At 37.1% G+C, this 21,496-nt stretch overlaps 1 protein-coding gene across 2 annotated transcripts in view; it reads left to right on the forward strand.

Annotated features, from left to right (window-relative positions):
- The window catches only part of PWD (chloroplastidic phosphoglucan, water dikinase (ATGWD3)), a 327,315-nt gene that overhangs the window by 231,078 nt on the left and 74,741 nt on the right, over positions 1-21,496 (forward strand). For both annotated transcript variants that reach the window (XM_089373693.1, XM_089373694.1), the window contains exons 10-15: positions 13,426-13,634; positions 13,873-13,991; positions 14,110-14,180; positions 14,663-14,780; positions 14,992-15,078; positions 15,221-15,307. In XM_089373693.1, the coding sequence (XP_089229819.1) occupies positions 13,426-13,634; positions 13,873-13,991; positions 14,110-14,180; positions 14,663-14,780; positions 14,992-15,078; positions 15,221-15,307 (691 nt within the window). The remainder of the gene's footprint in view (positions 1-13,425; positions 13,635-13,872; positions 13,992-14,109; positions 14,181-14,662; positions 14,781-14,991; positions 15,079-15,220; positions 15,308-21,496) is intronic.

Below are 21,496 nucleotides of genomic sequence, written 5' to 3' on the forward strand. Positions count from 1 at the left end.
AGGAGGCAATGGCGAGGGCCGAGAGCATCACCCTTGACAGGGTCAAGGATTATGTAGTACCACACATAGCCGAGAAGGAAACAACATTTGAGATGTGGGAGGCTCTCAAAAAGTTGTACCGGCGTACTTCTGTGCAGAGAAGAATGTTGCTTGAGAATCAGTGGAAGTCGTATCAGATGAAGAAGGGAGAATTGATTGACACCATCCTCGGAGGATTGAATGAGATCCAAGATCAGTTGACTGCTATAGAGGCGACACCGAATCAGGAGTTGATGGTGAGGACAACCCTGAATGTTGTCTCAGAACACTGGGAGGTATTTGTCTAGAGTATACTCGGCAGAGGGACTCTCCCACCTTGGGACAAGATGTGGGAAACTCTTCGCCTGGAAGAGATTAAACGGCAGTCGAAGATGAGTAGCAGCAGCAAGGGGATCAAAGTCAAGCAGGAGGAGGAAGATGTGGCCCTAGCATTTGAGGGAAAGTAGGAGAAGTGTTTTCTTAAAAATAATCTAGATAGTACATTCAAAATGTTGTCGTTTTTGGTCTGTGCTCCTAAGGAAATCTCTCATGAAATTTGTTTCACTACCTGTGGGCTTGAAAGCTCTATTAATTGGGAATGTGTTTTCATCATCAGTGGCTTTGAACATGTCATTAATCTTCAAAAAATGCACAAAATTAATTGGACATTTGAGAAAATATAAGGGGGAAATGTTTATTGTTTTCAATAGGCTTGAAATTTTTATTTTGTTGATAATATTACTGATTTTTAGGCTATTTCTTCAGTTTTTGTGTGAAAACCTTCGATGGAGTTTGGTGTTGCTTTTCACCTTGTAATTCCATACAATTCCATGGATTGTCCAAAACACTTGGTTTCTTCTCTTGTGCTCCAAATTGACATGGTATACTATCTGAAAAGATGGACACCCCAACATGCAAGCGCCTTTTGGGAAGTTTTTGAGTCCCATGTCTCACATTAAGAGGCATATAATGTTAAGCTTTGAATTAGGTTTTTTATAAATTATTGATATTAACAGTGTTCACTCAATTTAAAGAGTGCCACTGCAACAAGTTTATTCAAATTAACAAGTGCCACTGCAGTGGTGTTCTCTCTGCCCTTGGTTTCATTGTAAATAAGAAATGGTGATACATGTTGTCATTTCCATGGAATTAAAAGTGTATATGGGGATGATTGCAATCCTCCTCTTGATGTTGACAGTGTTATTTCAGACCTTTCTCATTGCCATCCTCCTCTTGATGCTGGTAGTGTTATTTCAGACTTTTCTGATTGCAATCCTCTTCTTGATGTTAGGCAGTTTTATTTCAGAACTTTCTGGATGTTTGCAGTGTTTTTACAGACCTTTATGTTGTGGGAGTGGGATTACAAATTTCATAATTGTTTTTCTGATAATCATACCCACAGACCATAAACAGGTCTGTACAGTTTATCCATTTGTCCACATGATTCATTATAGTTCTTAATAGTTGAAACTTTGAAGAAGGGTAATGTATCAAGCAAAATAAAATTTTATGCGATGCAGTGTGTTGTAATAAAAGATAGATTTGAGTCTGACATGGGGTGCTGCAACATTTTTGTTGGGATGATATGGAATGGTGTGGAACAATGCAAGCAAAGGCATTATGAGTGTGGAACACTGCAAACAAAAAAACATTCCAGTGAAGTATGTCTTCAAAAAAGAAGAAACGAATTCACTTTAGCAATTTCCCTTTATTGTGATGAATGGAAGTTTACCGTGATGTGATCTATCACAACTAAAAATAGTTGATGTGTGATATACACCATGTTGCAAAGAAGAAAATGCTTCACTTGGAAGTTTCCCTTTATCTTCATGAATGAAAATGTACAATGATGTGTTGTGACTACAACAAGTTCTGACACATTGTGTCATAAAATAAAGGACAAATTGAATGCAACACATTGTGTCATGACAAAAGACAAATCAAATGTGATATGCACCATGTCACGATGAAAAACAAATTTTGGGTGATACGACATAGGAAAATCAAGTTTCTATTTGATGCAAAAAAATAATTTTGGACAATTTTTTAAAACATTTCGAATGACAAAATTGCCTCTCAAGCACAAGGGGAAAGCTCAATGCACATCTTCAAGAGCCTAGTGAGTTCTAAGAGAGAATCAAAACAAATTTCATCAGAGGGTTCAAAGTAGAGAAAATCAATATTCAACAAAGTTCATGTGATATTATTTCTATGCCAATTTTCATTCTTGGAAGAACTTATGTTGAATGGAGATGGAGTTCAAAATGTATAGAATTAGGAGAATTTTGAGGCCTAAAATGAGTCTCCTAAGGAAAATAATAAAATAATAGTTATGAATTTTTAAAGAAAAAAGAACAAAAATACTTTTAAATATAAGCCCAGAAAATCACCTAAACTTGCCAAAAACCACCATTCGGACAAAACTTTTTGATTAACAACAATTATGCATATTAAATACACAACAACGTACAAATTTGATATCTCATAAATCCATAACTTAGTTGAAGGTGCCAACATTTCAAAACATTTTGACGATATGTCTATCAATCAAATATCATATCTCTTTAACCTTGTCATTTTAAGTCATATGTCCCAAAACGCTTGAATATCAGTGAATACCTCAAGATCAACCATGCATCGACATCTTAGAGTCATAGAATTTACTTATTAATTGATTTTGCTATTACCTTCTGTTGTGGTAAAACACAAACCCCCCATTTTCACTTAAATTCCATTATCGGGACCCTTTTAATTGATTGCTTAGTATTATTACTTTTAGATTTTGATAATATGGATTGCTTAAATGAGTTCGATGTGTTCTTATCTACCTATCATAGCTCGTTTCATCTCATTTGGACATTTGGTTTGTAAATGCCATCTAATTGTCGATTGGAAGTTCTCATCTTCTTTGGCCTTATAGATTGTACATTATCCTCTTATTTTATTAATTTTATTTCTATTTTGTAGATAGTCATTTGTATTTGTATATAATATTTTTATGTTGTACAATATGTATTACTTACATAGCCCCCGAGACAAAGAACCATATCTATGCCCTAGGCCTAAATCATATTACAAAGTGGTCATGGCCAAAGGTTTGGGCCCAATCTAATATATCATAACAAAAAACCCATCCAAGCGCACTTATATATCGAAAATATTACACCAGGGGTTTTGGTTATCATGCATACTTTCAAAAATCCAATATCACTCTAATCCATAACCTCTGATATGGCTCACGTCTTTGCCATGTTTAACCTCCATTCCCGCTATTCCTCTTGCATCGGAAATGCCCTATTGGAACTTTTGCGGTTTAGTCACTTGATTCCTGGCCCTAATTTGATAATCAACTACACTATATATATATATATATATATATATATATATATATATATTGCGTTTGGCTGGATCAAACTCTTCAAAGGCATACCACTCCAAACCTCCGATATGCGATATCGCAAAACCTCCGGTTGCCGATATAGTATCACCTCCAATCTCCGATTTTCTTTGATTGGCCATGTTCGGTATCGCAAAAGCGGTCTGTTTGCTCAAAGCTTCGATACACGGACCCGATTTAATTTAAATTTTGATTAATTGAAATATCGCATCTGTTCTCATATCGACGCTTGTGTTTTGTGTCACAACTTAAAATCACTGATCATCGATTTGGTGACGAACTCGATATCGTTATTAAAATGAATTCATCGTGATGTCACATTCACCCATATTGCAACTTTCATATAGTCTCACCTCTAATAATCGCCGATTGCCGATATCATATGCGGATGCGATTAGTTTTTTATACTGTTTTAATGTGAGTTCACATTCGTTGTGTCAGAACTTTGCAATATCATAACTTTGTGAAGTGTGTCATGTTAAAACCTCTGATATCAAAACCTCCGATACCTAGCTACACTTGCCACTTGTGACACTATGGGTTGATCGCTATTATAAAGTATGTACGGATATTGATATTGTCTAATGGTTTGGGGCTGTTGTTATGGTTTTCTCTATGATTTGTTAAGCTTTGTGTGAATTATAATAAAACACTCACTGCTCTGTTTTATTTTGATTACAGGGATAATCCAGGGGGCCGATTCTGGAAGATCTTGTACTTCCGATAAACTACAACCACTTTAAATTTTCCGGACTTTGGTTATATAATACGTTTATTATTATAAAGGGCCAATGTTATATGTATCGGAGTTTTGGTATTGCAAAATTCTCCGATCAATAAACTACAACCACTTTATGAAAAGACACATCTGCTTTATAACCTAAAAGTCACTGTTTGGACCTGTTGAATATCACAAGTATTTCTTGTCGTCTCATTTTAAAAGCTCTGATATCCATGCCTTCGATACCACTCCTCCTTTGCCACTTGTCACTTCCTAATAAGCTATGTTTGACTCAAACAGGGATGAAATTGGGTTTCGCATGTCTTATCGGTGTTGGTTTGCGTCTCTCGGTGCAAATGCTAGTTTTAACATCAGGCCAATGTGGGTTCCACTAAACCCAAAAATAGTAAATGCTATGGTGATGTTATAACTTTGAATCTAATCTTAAGATCTTATTGCAACCTGAAGTCACATCATATGTTTTTTCAACTCCATGGTTTGATCCAATTCATTACACTTCCCATTTTAGAAGACATTGATATGCCAATTCTAAATTTCCATTCTTGTTAGGCTCCAACTTACTAAATTACTACCTCTATTGTTTTGATTCGTATCACATTCTCTGAATGCAAACTGGACTTTTTGGTTTCTCATTTATTTGGAAATGTCACATTGATATCTAGTTCTTCCTTAGGTATCAACCTTTCTTAAGAACTCTTTGATTTCTCTACAGGTTTGGATTGCCCTAGTTTTCATGTCCTATCAAACTCTCATGTCTGCTATGAATTTTAATTTTTAAACTTTTCCAAGGTCATAATATCCTTGATATTTAATAGATAATTTTTTGAGTTAACATCGAGGCAACCTTTTGACAACCCTATTTTCTTCCTCTCTAGGGTGGTCTCATAGTTATTTATCACCACAATCATATATATAAGGCCTTTGAAACTCCTCTAAAGATGCTACATATTAGGCAATCTTACCTCTTTGTATTGAACTGTTTTTTCATTTTGTACACAATCATTTGCAGTTCTCATAGTTTTTTCTTAGCTGCCTCCAATCAGTGAAATGGATATCCAGTTGGGTTATATTATGATGGTAGCCACATTTTGCTGCTGATTTTGTATCACTAGTTCTTTTCTTCCGTGTCCAATATTGTCATTGCTGCTTTACGTGGTGATTTTTGCAGAGACATTTTACATCTGTTTCTGAAATGGAAAATTGTGAGGTCATTGCTAATTCTTGAAATGCTTGGAATATCATTGGTCAGTGATAGTTAGAGGTCTTATAATGACAATTTTAGCCTTTAGGAGTGTTATTAGTTCTATTTGATGGGGAATCTTCAGTATGCTTTTCTTTTGACTATGCTGTCTATTGTTGCTCAGATTGTACAAGCATTGCCACAACAACTCAGGGCAGGGGCCGTCACTCTGATCCTTGACCTCTCCGTTCTAACTGTCTCCCAATAGTAGGCTATGGGGCATAGTCCCAATGGAAATGTGAAGATGGAGGACAAGTTGGCAACTAACACGTCTGAGAGACACGATTGAGTGGCCTAGCTACTTGGTTAATTTAAGCAAGATTTAAGGATTAGATTAAATTCAAATTTAACACCAGTGCCTTATGGAGTCAACTTATAGCTTATTATTAATTAGAGACCAAGTAATCGGATGGACAATCGCTGCTTAGATGCTTCACTAACCTATATGCTATGCAAATCCTAAGACCTATGCAAGAATCTTGGTTACTTTTAGTTATATGCCTATTCTAAGTATGATCTTCCTCTTGACTGTTTTGGAACCAGTCTTTAGAGTAGGTTGTGTGTTGGAAGTCAACAAGAAACAAGTAAAGACTTGATTAACAATACCTCCCCTTGTGTTCCAACCACTCGATGCTTCTGGCGCTGCAGAGACTGTGACTCTAACGACTGCAAGGTCACTGTGTTGGTGTTGAATCCCTCAAGCGAAATTGAGAAAGGGTGGCCCTGAAGTCTATTAACCAAGCTTATGCTTGGAGGTAAATTATTAGTGCAACTAGACTTAGACTGCTTATGCAAGGTGGATGAATGATTCTTAGGTTAAGATTGCTTATGCGATTCAAGTACTTTAGTTACGATTAATCTTAAATGACAAGAGTACTTGACAACAAATGGAAAGACAATCTTATTACCAAGAATGTGTCAATTATCAAGTGCTAATATTAAACAATCCAAAGATAAACTTATCTTCCACAAGATGCTCAATCAACAATAACAATTTAATAATGACAATTGCTTTGAGACAATTTAGAAAGCAAATGGCAATGAAAAGGTTCTTACATAGAATGATTCAACCCCATACAACCAATAATTCTTAAATATGCCAATGCTTAAGATAAGCAATAAAATTATCAACGCTTCTTAAGATGTGGTGGCAAAACAAAATTATGTGTTTACTTTAGAGCAATTATCCAATGATTCCTTAGCAATGTTCAATTAGATGCTTAACACAACAATGCCAATTAGATGCCAAAATACTTTTAACCCACCATTTTGTGGGTAATATCCCTAGGAGATTTTTTTTTTTACTCCAAGATGGTCCTCAACTGATAGTCGATAGCCCCTTGTAGCGACCATCTAGTTCATTGTGCCATTCTCTCCGCCACCTGAGCCAGCCATGTGGTCCCTCGCCCATCTGCCATGATCGTATGTTTGAAGGTGGGCCTCCCGAATCTAAAGGTATGCCTTGTCATTTGGAAATTGAGTATTGTAGTTTGCTTATCATGGACACTTTTGGGCATGGATTAATGGGCAGAAAGAATGGGCTACGTCTATGCTTTTGTACCCTAGACCACTTTTAGGAATTAACCTTGGATTCTAGTCCCATGGGATCTCTTTTATTGACCATTTGGTTCCAGGGATGGTATTTCACAGGAAACCCCGATTTTGGTTGTGTGGTCCCGCTCCCTTATCCGCTTATATTACCCTCTTTCCATTCATTATTACCCCATTCATCATTTCTCCCGCCTGGGTCCGCATTCCTCCATTGGGTCAACATAGGGTGAGCTTTCCCCTTCCCCTTGCCCACACCTTGGGTCATGGCCTGGAATGAAATCCGGAGGTTGATGCAGCTGAAAAGAAAGATAAAAACATATATGGCTACATTCAACAAGGTTCTATGAGCCTTCTTCATCATATAGGAACCCATGATTGTTCCAACCCCTGGTGGGCGATGAACTGCGCCACCTTAAAGGTGGGAATTCATTGCTGTATCTTATACATCATGCTCTAACCCTTTGAGCCTCGAGCAGTTAATCAAAGAAAATCATAAAAAGGCAAAAGGCATAAAAAGGAGGATGGAAAAATCAAGCCCAGAGCACCTCATGTACCACGATTTCTCCCTCCTATACATTATAAACCCAAGTGTTGGCTTCCCTCTTATTAGCTACCCTTGTACCCCAACATGTGACCCAAGACTGCCCCTTCTCATTCCCTACTTCATTCACTTATCTGTCACATGCCACCACTTGAAGGATGTACCTTTTCTATATTATCCCCTTTAGAAGTAGAAACCACCTAGTAGGATTATTGGTTAACCCCATTTGGAGTTTAGAAGACATTGGCACATCCCAAAGCTTGTTATGGAAGGGAAGGCTATTATGAAGTCCCCACCTGTGGTCCATGATTAGGTAAGCTCATTTACTCGATTTCTCTAATGACTTGTTGTATTGGAAGGCTAGGGGACGTATTCAATCTTATACAAGATTGTAGATGGTTTCCATCTTGGGTTTGGTCTCCCTATACGGGGTCCTAATCCCCAGAAGGCTACATTGGCACATGTGGGGTGAGCGTTGAGAGCCATGGGCCTCCACAACAACAAATTGCACTCCGTGGATCCCCACTGCCATTCAGAGATTGCTCGTGGTTCACTTATTGGACAAGGAGGATGCACCTGATCCATCATGCTTAGCTGACCCCAGATCTATACCATACACTTGGTAGATGATCCAAGACTTGCACGATGATGTGGCATCACCTACACCATCATCCTAGCCGTTGCGGGCGATCTACAAGCATCTTCGATTTGTTGGGAGACCCATGAGGACACTTGTGTGCCCCCATATGTCACACCACATGTTATTACAAGGGGCCAACCCCTCGTCCACTGCTTTTGAGGGTCCTCATTAGGTTTTTTAAAGGGCCCTACGACATGCATAGATTATTATTTGACCTCTTGAGAGGCTTACATTTTCATTTATGAGCTAGTTTGTTGGGCTTGTCAGCAAAAGTTGACATATTAGAACATTATTTTATTTTTGGGGCTTATGTAGACCAAGGAGGCTAATTCGAACTCCTAAGTTGTGTATAAATACAAGTGAGATGAGCTCATTTGCTCAGCATCACTTTGCTTTTGGATCTTTTATCTCTCATGAGATTTTCACACTTTTTGTAGAGGATGAATTGGAGCTTCTCTCTTGTCAATTGTGAATGGTTGGTTATATTCTGTTACATGTAAATATATGCTTTTTATTGTTATTCTTGTTTACTTTTGTCATATGCGTTGGACTGGGATTTTCATTGTTCTAGGGCTAATTGCCACAAGCATTTACTACTTAAAATTGTGGAATTTGTCTCTATTATAACATCTCTCGATGTATGGGCCATGTAATACGAGCGAAATCTCCTAGGGTAATTCTATCAAAGAATTTGACCTTGATAAGCCATTCCTTTTGCGCAATCGAAGTATAAAAGATGCAAGGTTGCTTCTCCCTGACCTAGAAGGCTAGCGAAGTGATCTTGTGGAGTTGGAGAAAAGCCAAGCCCTAACTCCGAGATCAAAACTTGCCCTACCATCCCCAAGGCCAGTACCTCATAGGGTCAAAGCAACATCTTCAACTGAAAATACTTTCTTTGATCCTTTCCCCACCATGTCTAGGGTAAGTATATCATTGGTTGCTATACACATTCCCCCTATCCTGATCCTTTCCCCACCATGTCTAGGGTAAGTATATCATTGGTTGCTATACACATTCCCCCTATCCTGGACTGGTTCCACTTGGCCCCGTGTGGTCCCCCTCCTTTCCCTCCTTTGGAAAGACATTTCTTCAAGAACCATCTGGGATACTAATCACAATAAGGATTTTAGGGATTGAGAAGTTCCTTCAGAAGTCATATCCCATAAACCTGACCCTTGAATCCTCCTTTCTCTTCCCTAGAAGACATTGTACGTTGCTTAGAAAGCAAGCAAGCCTTATCCTTCTATCTCTTTCGGGAAAGGGATTGTTTGGGTCACTCCACATCATTTCATTGACTTTTCCTTCTTCAGTGACTCCATAATATCAATTTCACATGGTTTGGGTTCTTGTTTGGGTTCGACAATGATTAGGTTCGGTTTGAGTTCGAATGTTTTGATGAGGTTCGTTGTTAGGTTCGTCTATATATATAAAATGAATTATAGGATAAAATAGTAAGAAATCAACATCAGTAAACATAAAAAATGCTATCACGGACATGGAAACTACAAGGATAAATTACAAGCTTGAGTTGTGACATGAAGTTATGAGTTTTGATCTATGGACTTGGTCAATGGCTATGAGGTTCGATGAGGTTCACCGAACCTCAAATTTTTTTTAAGGTTCACCAAAATTCGAACCTCAAGGTTAAAGTTCGATGAACCTTGTGACATAGCATAATATACTGAGCCTCCTTCCAATGGTGAAAGTTTGTAAATAGAAGGGAGCCTTAGCTAAGGTGACAGTGGGCTAACTGTCCATTTGTGCCCTTGGCCTAGCATTAGTCTTTTAGGTCCCCTGCTAGTTTGAGCGGTAAAAATACCCAAGAGAGAGAGAGATACTTGAATGGAAATTAAATTTCAATTCCCAAAGTAATTTGAACCATCCAACAAGATTAGAGCTTAGATGTGTAAGTGCTTATTGAGTGATTTAAGTGCTGAGTTAATGATCTTAGAGATAACACAAGACAAGTAAATGTTAGATTCTAATAGCATACATCTTCTACACAATGAACTAATGAAAATCACTTATGTAACATATAGTTCACTACTAAGATAGATTTAGGACAACAACAAGTAAGCCACTCTAGATCCAAGAAATGACAAGCATGTAAGAACCAAATATGAGCAATGAAACACCTAATGACTTGCCAAGTGAAAATATGAGATGACCAACCCTCTTATGATGTATTATTCAGTGTTATATCAGATCTAAAAACACTTATGACAACAGTAAGAAAAGTATGAAAATAGTGAGCTATCAATGCAATAATTTGTGCCCCAAAATACCAAACAATTTCTAGATGCCAAAACAAGTTTGCCAAATTGAAATTTTGAGTTAACAAGCACCCTTTGTGATGTAGCTTCAGATTATATCAGATCTGATCAGACTTTTATGCAGAGATATCAGTCATGAAATCAGTAAATGCCCAATTCACCAAATGACTAGTAAATTTTTACCATGAATTTCTTAGTGCATTTAGGCAATTTATATGTGATTTTTAGGGCATTTAAATTTAAATTTATTCACTATTATGAATATGTATTCAAAGAGCTGTAGCAAATAGTGAGAGAAAATGAGGGTTTAGAGATCAAACCCTAGACCCAAGGCTTGAAGATTGCTTGCCCAAGTTCCCAAATTTTTTCCAATGGATGGGCCACCTGAAAACACAAGTTTCTTGCCAATTTTTCTACGAAACTCACCAATGAATTAGTTTCAAAAAATTTCAGAGATGAATGAGAGCAAATGAGGGCTAGAAGGCTAAGAAAGAGGCAACAACTCACAAGAGAGGCCAAATAGGCCTAGCAGCTAAGGGAAAGAGGTCTAGTAGGCCTGCCGTGAGGGTTAAAGAGGAGGTTGAGAGGCCTAAGGAGCCAACAAAGGGCTCAAGGAGGCAACGGAGGGCTCAAGGAGGCAACGGAGGGCTCAAGGAGGAGGTCGAGAGGGAGAGTGAGGGGCCAGGAGGAGGAAGAGGAGGGCCAAAGGGAGGAGGAGGCCCTAAAAAGGCTACAACCAAGCCTTAGAGACCTTAATGGCCCACGACAAGCCATAAGGGGATGCCGTCTAGGGTCAAGGATGGAGGCTGAAGCCCTTAAGGCTTGCGGCCAGGCCCTACAAGGGCTTGAAAGCCCACGATCAAGGGCAAGGAGAAGAGGGTGAGAGGCATGGAAGAGGAAGTGATAGGTTGGATGGAGGATGTTGGGCCTAGGAGCCCTAAAAAATTTAAATCCATGCTCCAAAAAAATATTTTGCTTTAGATCTTCAATTTCTGCCTTGCAAAATTTTTTGAGGCTAGATTTTACCCTCAAGGGCCTAGATTGAACTCTTTTCCTTTGATATCACCTGCTCAAATAATTTTTCAATAACCCAAAACTCCAATATATACAAAAAATTCAAAAAATCTCAAAACCCTAGCTGCAAAACAAGGTTTAGAAAAATAAAAATAATTTACAAAATAATTATACAAACTAAATTTACAAAATATACAAGTGTACACCGCTTAGAGAAATTTTGAGAAATATTTGTTTTGTTAATTTTGACGATGGCTAGATGTATTTCGAAAGATAAATGCCAAACCACAACCTTAGCAAAGTAAGAAAACCATAAAAAATATTCAGGATCCAAACATAGTCAGTGTGTGCCCACAGTTTGTGAACTTGGAGCCCAAGGGCTAGGGAACTTGCAAACACTATATAATTTCTCAAGGATAAACCGTTAGAACAACAATGAATCAGATCACCTAAGATAAACTCAAAACTTATCAATAGAATGTTCTTATCATCTACAATAAAATAACGATTCAATAAAAATTTAAAGCACAACATAGAAATGCCTGTACCCAATACATACCACAAATTAAAAGATCAAAGACACAATGCACTGCACCCCAAAGTCTTTTATTATGATTATTCAAAACGTTCCCAGTGTGACAATGGCTTTACATAAGCTTTATAGAGTTTTATTAGCCAAACATCATATATCTTGAGACACAAATGACCTCTAATTTATATATAAATCCTCCAAGTGGAAAATAACGGTTAGTTGGCTTGATCCTTGTCAAAATAATTTTGGCCGTTGACAAATCTTTGATGATCTTTTAATCTCTGCCATTGAAATAATTATTTTTTCGAATTTTTCGAATTTCTCATTAATCCCATTTTTATTTAGCTCAAAAATAATTAATTTGAGTTAATGTCCTCAAAAATTTGACTTTGACTTGACCACCAAAGCCCAAGGGTCCAATTTTTCTTGGAATTCCAATATTCCCTTGGTGGAGAGCCTCCAAAAAGTAATTTCTTTAAGATTCACGATTTTTTCCACTTGAAGAATTTAACTTTTTGGCTCTAATTAATTAATTTTCTGGCTTAGGATTAATTATATTTTGGCCAAAAAAATTAATTAATTGACACTTGAGGGGATTAATTATTTTTCCACCCTCAAATATTTTGGCCATGGTGTCTAAGTATGAGGGACCATGCGCTAAAATATTTTTTACATAAGATTTTACATAATTCAACCCTCAAAAGGGGAATGCCTGTTTGTTACAGACCCTCAAATAATTTACCCAATTTTGCGACCCAATATGATCTAGTAGACTAAGTGACTTGTAATAAAATAATTTAGCCAATTAGCTTAAGTTATTCTCAAATCACTTTTACAAAAGACTTTATTAAAACACTAGGATTCACCTAAGACTTTGACGATAAATTCTACCCTAGCTTTGGGGTGAGGTTGGAGGGAAAAGATTTGACGGTCGTCCGTGTTTAGAAACACAGATGAATTAGTGAGGCGAAAAACCTTGTAAGATGAAATTCGTCACCAAAATAATAGGCTTACCTAGGTTGTTACATATGTACACAGTCTTACTAGCGTCATTTACATTACAAATTTTGCAGAATGAGTTTACAATGACTCAAGAACTAATGGTTGATGATCTTGATCCTTTGAAAAATATGGTACAACTGCTTCCTTGGAACTTTGATAAAATGTGAGCGACTGTCTTTATCAGGTTCACTTTGGCATGCAGAACTTAGTCAATTGCTTGAGTCTGCTTTGTGGTGTTCATCTGGCCTCCAGTATTTGGGACTTGTTTGTTCTTATTTTGCTAATTCTCCTTGATAATTATTCTCTTGAGCAAGGAGGCTTATAGATGGTTCAATCCTGTTATAAAAGGCAGCATTGACAACTTTTAAAGATTAGTTGAATAAAATGATTTAAAAAGGATGGTTCTTCTTTGCAATGATTGTCTGGATAAACACATTGTGGATTTCTCATTTAGTATGCATTGTTGATGGAACAGGTTTGTGAATGCTGTTGAGGCTGGAGGAGGCCCATCATGGCTGGTTCGGGAGGCAAGCTTCAGAAATGCAACTAGCTGGGATCATCCTTTAGGAGCACTTGTGACTGGGATTCGTCAACTTGGGCTGTCTGGCTGGCAGCAAAATGAGTGTATAGCGATTGAGAATGAGCTGCAGTGCTGGCAGAAAGAGGGTATTCCTGAGATAGAAGGTTAGTGACATGAGGGTGTGTTGTTCCATATGCAATATTGGATGTATCTAACCACTTCATTGAATGAAGATTTGGTCAGTTTACTATTTCCGATATATTGTGTTTTCGATCTAGTTTTCTTTTATGTACACAAACGGTCTATATGTCCCATTCTTTTACTTTCTAAGATAAAATAATTCTGGATGAAGGTTCCTTTCATCCAATGATTAAATTCTTTAATCTTATTAATTCTTCTCAGGAAATGAGAATGGTATCATTATCTGGGCCTTGAGAGTGAAGGCTACACTGGACAGAGCACACCGACTTGCTGAAGCATATTCAGATTCTCTCTTGCAAGTGTTCCCTACTAGAGTTCAGGTTTTTGTACAGTTTTGATTTCCTGTGATCCCTACCATGATGCTGATGATTATAAATTTATAACCCAATAGTTTGATATATTTAGACATAATATTGATGCTTTCCATGATCCCTGCAGAAACTAGGAAATGCATTTGGAATTCCAGAGAACACTGTGAGAACCTACACAGAAGCTGAAATCCGTGCAAGGTAAAATTATTAGCTTATTTTCTGTGGATTTGCTTTATATTTGATACTTTCCTACTTTTACCTACATAAACTTAAGTTAGATTATGTTTTCAGTTTTGAGATCATTGTGCTAACAGCCGCAAATTAAATCCACTAATCAGGCAGAAATTACTACTCGTGAACTGCATGCCCTCACAATGCCTTCTTACAGGTGTCCTAGGTGAAATTATTATATACAGTGTGCATATCTTATTGTACATCCACCCAACAAGCAGTACTAACAATACAATTTTTTTTTGGTTGATTAGTTACTTTCCAGTTAAGAGAACAGTCTTGGTTGAACATAATGAACTTCAAGTTGTTAGCAGAGTCAGAGAGCAGTATTTATTTCAGCTTTTAAGCAAGCTAGTTTTCTTCACCAGCTTTGATTTCTTGATGTACCTATGCAAGTCGTACCATTGCAATGGCTTTGATCTTACTTTCTTTCTTCATGGTATGTTTAGTGTTGTTTTTCAGGTTTCCAAACTTTGCACTCTTCTATTAAAGGCAGTGCGATCATTATCAGGAGGCCAAGGTTGGGATACTCTGGTTCCTGGAAAGGCTATTGGCACTCTGGTCGAGGTAATGGAGTTGAATATTAAATGGATTTTCACCCTATTTTTGGGTACTTGTTAAAATACGGTGTACCTGGAATGCTGAAACTGCTTAGAAGGATATGTACCCTACAGCTACTGATAATGTTTTTATATCAAAATAGTTTTAATGTTATGTAAATTGACCCTCTATTTATTGTCCCTTATTTTCCCTGGAATGCTAATTCCTTCTCTTTCAGGTAGAGAAAATTGTTCCAGGTTCCTTGCCTGCAGCTGTTTCAGGATCGGTTATTCTACTTGTCAACAAAGCTGATGGTGATGAAGAGGTCCTCTTCATATTATTTGCAACAACATTTAGTTATATATTTTAATTAATTCTATGGGAGTTTCTGGGCGAGCTTTCATTCTTTTTGTTTGCTTCAACTGCCATTTTTTACAGTGTTGGCAGGTGTAATGATTATATTTCAGGTTAAGGCAGCTGGAGAAAATATTGTTGGAGTCATCCTCTTGCAAGAACTACCTCATTTATCACATCTTGGTGTGAGAGCACGCCAAGTAAGAATCTTTCGTGCTGCAAAAGGAAGGAATTGATTGTATAACACAAATATAAGGCAAATTCAGTTTTGAATTAAATGGAGAAATTGCAAGTTTCCTTATATTATCTATTCTGTTGTTGCTCTGATTCTTTAAAGCTTATAACATAGGTTACTTAAATTATGTATTTTGTTTCTGCGCTAAATCTGTAAAGCTTATGACATGCTGTTTTTCCTCCATACCAATGTCATGAAGGTATTTGGTTCATAATTGATCTTGCACAGAGAACGTAGAGATTAAGACACACACAACACACAGTAATATGTATTGAAATATATATCATATCGAATAAGACAAATGATTGATTACATTGAAACAGTGGCTTCGGTTTATATAACCCTGAAGAGGTGAGTCACACTGAAAGAACATGACCTTTAGGAGACCCAACTAATAATAGCTATTTCTGAATTAGGTTCATTACATGTCCTTCCTCCTCAAGATGCTTCATATTCAAAGCAGGATCAAGGACGGATGCCAAAGATCAACTTCTATGATGAGTCAACAACAGATTGTATTCTTTGTCTGGTATGCAAGGGCTTCTATTTCTGATGATGATAGGCAATTTTTTGTTTCTTGGGTGAGAACATTGTACATGCTACAAGGATTCGAGAAATAACAAGTAGAGGATGATGGTGTAGAATTATTTCTACATTATCTTGGGATTCAGTGTGAAAAATATTACAATGATATTTTTGTCATGAATAAAGTCGATGCAGAAAATAGAAAAGGCTTCCAGGTGAAATTCAGGGTCTTTCCCAATGATGACATTCGATTTAGCTGACCTCACATAGGTTTGGAGGAAGCCACATCGCTACAATGTAAAGGGGCAAAAGATTGTCTAAATGTTTGAGCATAGGAAGGCCTAGATGAGGCACACCTTTTGTCATTGCTAGGGCATGGGTTTTGACTAGGGTAACCACCAAAGAGAGGCATGTTGTTTTTAGGGGGTGGTGACCCACCACCACCTCCAATCCTTGGTTGAGGATATAGACATGCATTATAAGAGGGAGGGAAATAGAACATGCTCATACTTGATTCCATCTACCTTGAAAGTGAATGCTTTGAGTCTATGTAATATTCCCAATTTCAGTTTCCCTTATGGTTCAGTCAGGATGGACTTCTAGGTTGGTGGCAGCTATTTTACAAGAGTGAGATTACGTCATTATAGGGACTGGAGAGTTTTGGAGGAGTTTTATGGGGTCTGATGGAGTTCACTTGTATTTCACTATCAGGGGGCAGTTTTGCATAGTTCATTCTTGGTTATGTTGCATTTAGATGTATCCCGTAAAATAGGGTTATTATCAACATAATTTAATTAAAAACATTGAATGTGTCATTTTGGGAAGAATATTTGATGAAGCACCTTAGTCTAATAGCTCATTGGAATTGGAATGAAGAGATCTATAGGATGGGATGGTGAAAAGTGACTTTTAGTGGCTTGAGAGATCGTAGAGGAAGATTTTCCGTTTTCCTAGATTAAAATCGACTTTAATTAGTCAATTATATAAAAAGGGGAAATGCTTAATTGAGGAAAAAGGCAAAGTGACTAAAATAAAATAAAATAAAAGTCACTTAAAAGGAGAAGCTTCTAGAGTGGGAAATAAAATAATTAAAAAAAAAGTGCTTCTAGAAAGTGAAGAAAGATCCATCAAGCCTTTAAAAGGAAGAGAAGCAAGACATTTGGGGATATCTTGGAGTTGTGATATTTTCTTGTTGGAGAGGTTTTAGGAACGTGGTTTTCAATTTCAGTAACCCCCGGGAGGAAAACCCTTGGGTTTCATATTGTGAGTTGGTCAAAAACTCAACCCACTGTTGAGGAAATTTCACCCAGAGATCTCACAAAGCTTCAACGGTATTCTTGGAGATCAGATCTGCAACAGATATGGAGATTGGAGTGAGGATCATTCAGATTCTCAATTTGGGCGTTAGCTTTAGTTGCAATCTATTGTGATGGCTAGCCTCAACATTACGATAGGTATGTTGGAGGCCACATTTATTTCTCATCTATTTTCCAGTTTCTATATGTTGATTTTATATAGGTATTCTATATTGGTAAGTACTTTTAATGATTTGATTCCTTATAGTTAAGACATTTTATCCATGATTTCATCATTAAGTAAATACATAGTAGACATCAATAGTATAACATTTATGACATTAGGATCATGAAGAGTTAGCCAAAAACAAAGAACACGAGAGTTACCTAGGATAACCCACACGGGGGAGAAACCCAACAACCTTTTCAATAGAGAAATTCTTCAGTTCAACAGAGATACATCTTAGTCAAACACTGGGTCAAATCTAGTCGATTCTCCTAGTCAAGTCATCTTCCCACATAATTTTTTGTTTGATTAGGTCTGCCTTCTGTCATCCACAGAGCTTGACTCTTCCACATAGATTCGTTCATCATAGAGATAGAAATTCGACAATAATAGAGGGACAAAAATTCGCTCTTCAACAAAGGGTTTCCACAATGATTTGTCCTTCATCACAAAGAGAGAAAACAAAGGTTCATTCTTGTCATAGGGCACAAAGAATTTCGGTCCCTCAACAGAAGTACTAACACATAATTCAATCCTTCAAAGTTGTCCTTCAAACCTTAGATTCATCACGTTATTCTAGCCTCATATCATGCAAATTGTCTTCAACATAGAGAGATGTGAATTGCCATTGGAGGAGGTCAATTCACTCTTATATATATCTTTCTTGCTGGCCAAATGGGTGCCATTTAGAGGTTGGATCGACTTGACTAGGAGGAGGCTAACTTGTCTCATTTGGATCCAAAAATTGAATTCTTAAAAATTCAATTTTTCTCTTTTTCCTAAGGACATGAAGAACATGCGTTCTAATATTTTTCTTTTGTCACAAGCATGAAGAACATGCATTCTAATATTTTCTTTTGTCACAAGCATGAAGAACATGCTTTACACAATAATAATACATCAAAATATTAATTATGAAGACTAACCATAGTTACAAAATTCAACACTTTATCTTAGATTCATCCATCATAGAGATAGAAATTCAACAATAACAAAGAGACAAATTCGCTCTTCAACAAAGGATTTGCATAGTGATTTGTCCTTCATCACAAAGAGAGAAAACAAAGGTTTGATCTTGTCATAGAGTACAGAGAATTTCGGTCCCTCAACAAAAGTACTAACACACGAATTCAATTCTTCAAATCTTAGATTCGTCACGTTTTTCTAGCCTCAAATCATGCAAATTGTCTTCAACATAGAGAGATTTGAATTGCCATAAGATGAGGTCAATTCACTCTTATATATATCTTTCTTGCTGGCCAAATGGGTGCCTTTTAGAGGTTGGGTCGACTTGATTAGGAGGAGGCTGATTTGGCCCATTTGGAGCCAAAAATTCAATTCTTAAAAATTCAATTTTTCTCTTTTTGCTAAGGACATGAATAGCATGCGTTCCAATATTTTTCTTTCGTCACAAGCATGAATAGCATGCTTTACGCAATAGAAATACATCAAAATATTAATCATGAAGGTTGGCCATAGTTACAAAATTCAACGCTCCCTCTTAACTAGTGTGGTATTCATAATGACTATCTAGATGTTCTCATGTTGACAAATTTCTCTATGAAAATGTTATAACAATTCACATCATTGTTAGCATCATCAACATCATCATCATCTAATAACCATAACTTAGTTAGCACCTCTGACATATGGTAAATCATCAACATCAACTAGTGGCTACAACTGATCGATACTCTTGATCCCTAATACTAGTCAGTATTCCTGACACATGGAAAAACATTTAGCATCAACTAATCATCACAACTTCGGTTGGTACCACTGACGCATAATTTTGGTTGGTACTCCTGACCTAGACTAGTCTTGGTTCACCATCTTGGTCAATCTCTTTGACTCCCAGTGAAACTCCAAAGGCCACACTCTATATGAGCAACTGGGCTTGATGCTAAATGAGCTACTCATCCTATTTGAAGAGACTGAGCCTAATGTTGAATGAGCTCCTCATCCTATCTGGAGAGGCCATGCCTGATTCTGAATGCTATGCACTGGTTAACATCTTTGACATAGGGAGAACCACTGTCCTTTGTTGGACCATTCTCCCCAATTGGTCAATATCTTTAACATAGGGAGAATGAACGACTATCCATGATGCTATCATATCAACACCCTCTCTCACTGAGAGATATAGGACCATTCTTCATAAGAATGACTGTCCTCTGATGTTGTTGAGAGACATGCTTAATCACTCCAAGCTTGTCTTGGGACAATTTGCTTGGTGATAGTGGACCGGTCATTATATCATCTGCACCTGATCAAAAAATCTTGCAATCAGCTTCCAAAGCCACATTGCTTCAGTACAAGCTTCACGGGCTGCAATGTACTCTGCTTTTGCAGTGCTCAGTGCGACAAATTTCTACTTCCTACTTGTACAAGAAATCATAGTAGAGCTCAAATTGAAGCATCGTCCTGAAGTACTCTTCCTATCATATGCACTCCTTGCTTAGTAAGCATATGGAGTTGTACATCACTGTTTGAGTCATATCTCAAACCATCACTGAATGTGCCATGATCAACTGTACCGTGATGGTACTTCAACACAGTTGAGCTATATGCCTTGGCTCAACCATATATTGATCTACTTCCTTCTCTTGATCCATCATCGTGGCTACTTTTAGGTTACCCTAATTGGGTATTTTCTCTGAAGCAGATCTTGCCATGGCAATCTTGATTTGATTTTCTCCCTTTGCTACTAATGTTGTTGGAGCAAATCAACTATCTAGTAAAAAATCTTTCATTTCGAATCCATAGATCAACTACCTCTGAAGCTAAAACAAGGGTTTTCGAGGAAGGCTTGATTGTTCCCTCTAAAGAAAATCTTCCAATCAATGTAACTCTTGCTGACACATGGTTTCTTCTGCTTTCATCAGAAAAAAAATCATATAGGATCAACCTTGATCCTATACAAAGCCTTCTTTCTGCTTTCAAGTATAAGACTTCTTCATGTACCTCACAAACTTTAGGTAGCTCTTATGTGCACTTCTTTCATCAAGAGAGACGATTTTTACGTCCATCTGATGTAATTTGCAATAGAAATAAGAAGGATAATAAACTTTTATCAGAAGTGTAACTTACAAGATGCCCCTTCATAGCCTTCTCCCTCTTATTGAGGTAATCCTTCACTTTGTACTTTTCTCAAGTTGCCATTTACTGCATAATTCATTTGGGAAGTCACCGTTGACTTCTTTTCAGCATAGATCAAGACATACTTCAATTTTGCTGATTTGTCTGCTCTCTCTGAGCTCATATCCCAATTAGGATAAATCTTTCACAAATCCTTATTTCTGGGAGAGTCCTTTTGTCACAACTTTGCTCTGTTCTACCATTTGCTACCAAAGTTATGGTAGCGTTCATTATGTACTTGCAATCCTCATGAGGAGGCCATGGAAGAACAATTACAACCAAGCAAAGGATTCAAAGACAAGAGACTAACTAATAGTAAAACAACAATAATAGTAATAATCAAGGAAGAGAGATATAAAATACTTATCTTTGAGAAGAATGTCAACTCCCTCTTGATCTTTGGTCTTCTTGCATCCATCTACAACTTTATTAGCTTCATCCACATCATCATTATGATGTCATTCCTTCCTTGCAAGATCTAGGGTTTCTACTTTCAGCAGAAACTTCCAATCCTAGGGTTTGTTCATAAAGCCTAGGGTTTTATTATTCAAGCCGTATTTTGTTTGCTAGGGTTTACAAACTCTAGATATTTCAATGTCCAAAACCCTAGAATCTTTATGTCTTGTAGATGAATCCTTCATGGTCATCAATTAATCGATCATTCTTGGCTCTATCAACATAAGTAGCTCAGCTTCTTCAAAACATTGTAGTAGTAGTGACAATACTTTGTCTTAGTCTTTAATGGACTTAATGATTATGGACCGAACATCTGATCTTAACACCCAAATGTCTATAGTAATAGGTGCAAGTAGTGTATATGCCATCAATACTTTAGAACCAAATTCATTCAATAATTTTTAATTTAACATATCTTTATGTCCTTGACCCGCTGTGAAAGAGATAATGAAGTACAAGGTTTGTAAAATGTCTTGACTTTATCAAGAGAGTTTTGGTTTATGCTTCAATTCCT

The sequence above is a fragment of the Pinus tabuliformis genome, chromosome 8 (assembly GCF_031772625.1).
Source record: "Pinus tabuliformis cultivar Carrire ecotype Pingquan chromosome 8, CPIR1, whole genome shotgun sequence".
NCBI classification, from domain to species: Eukaryota; Viridiplantae; Streptophyta; class Pinopsida; order Pinales; family Pinaceae; genus Pinus; species Pinus tabuliformis.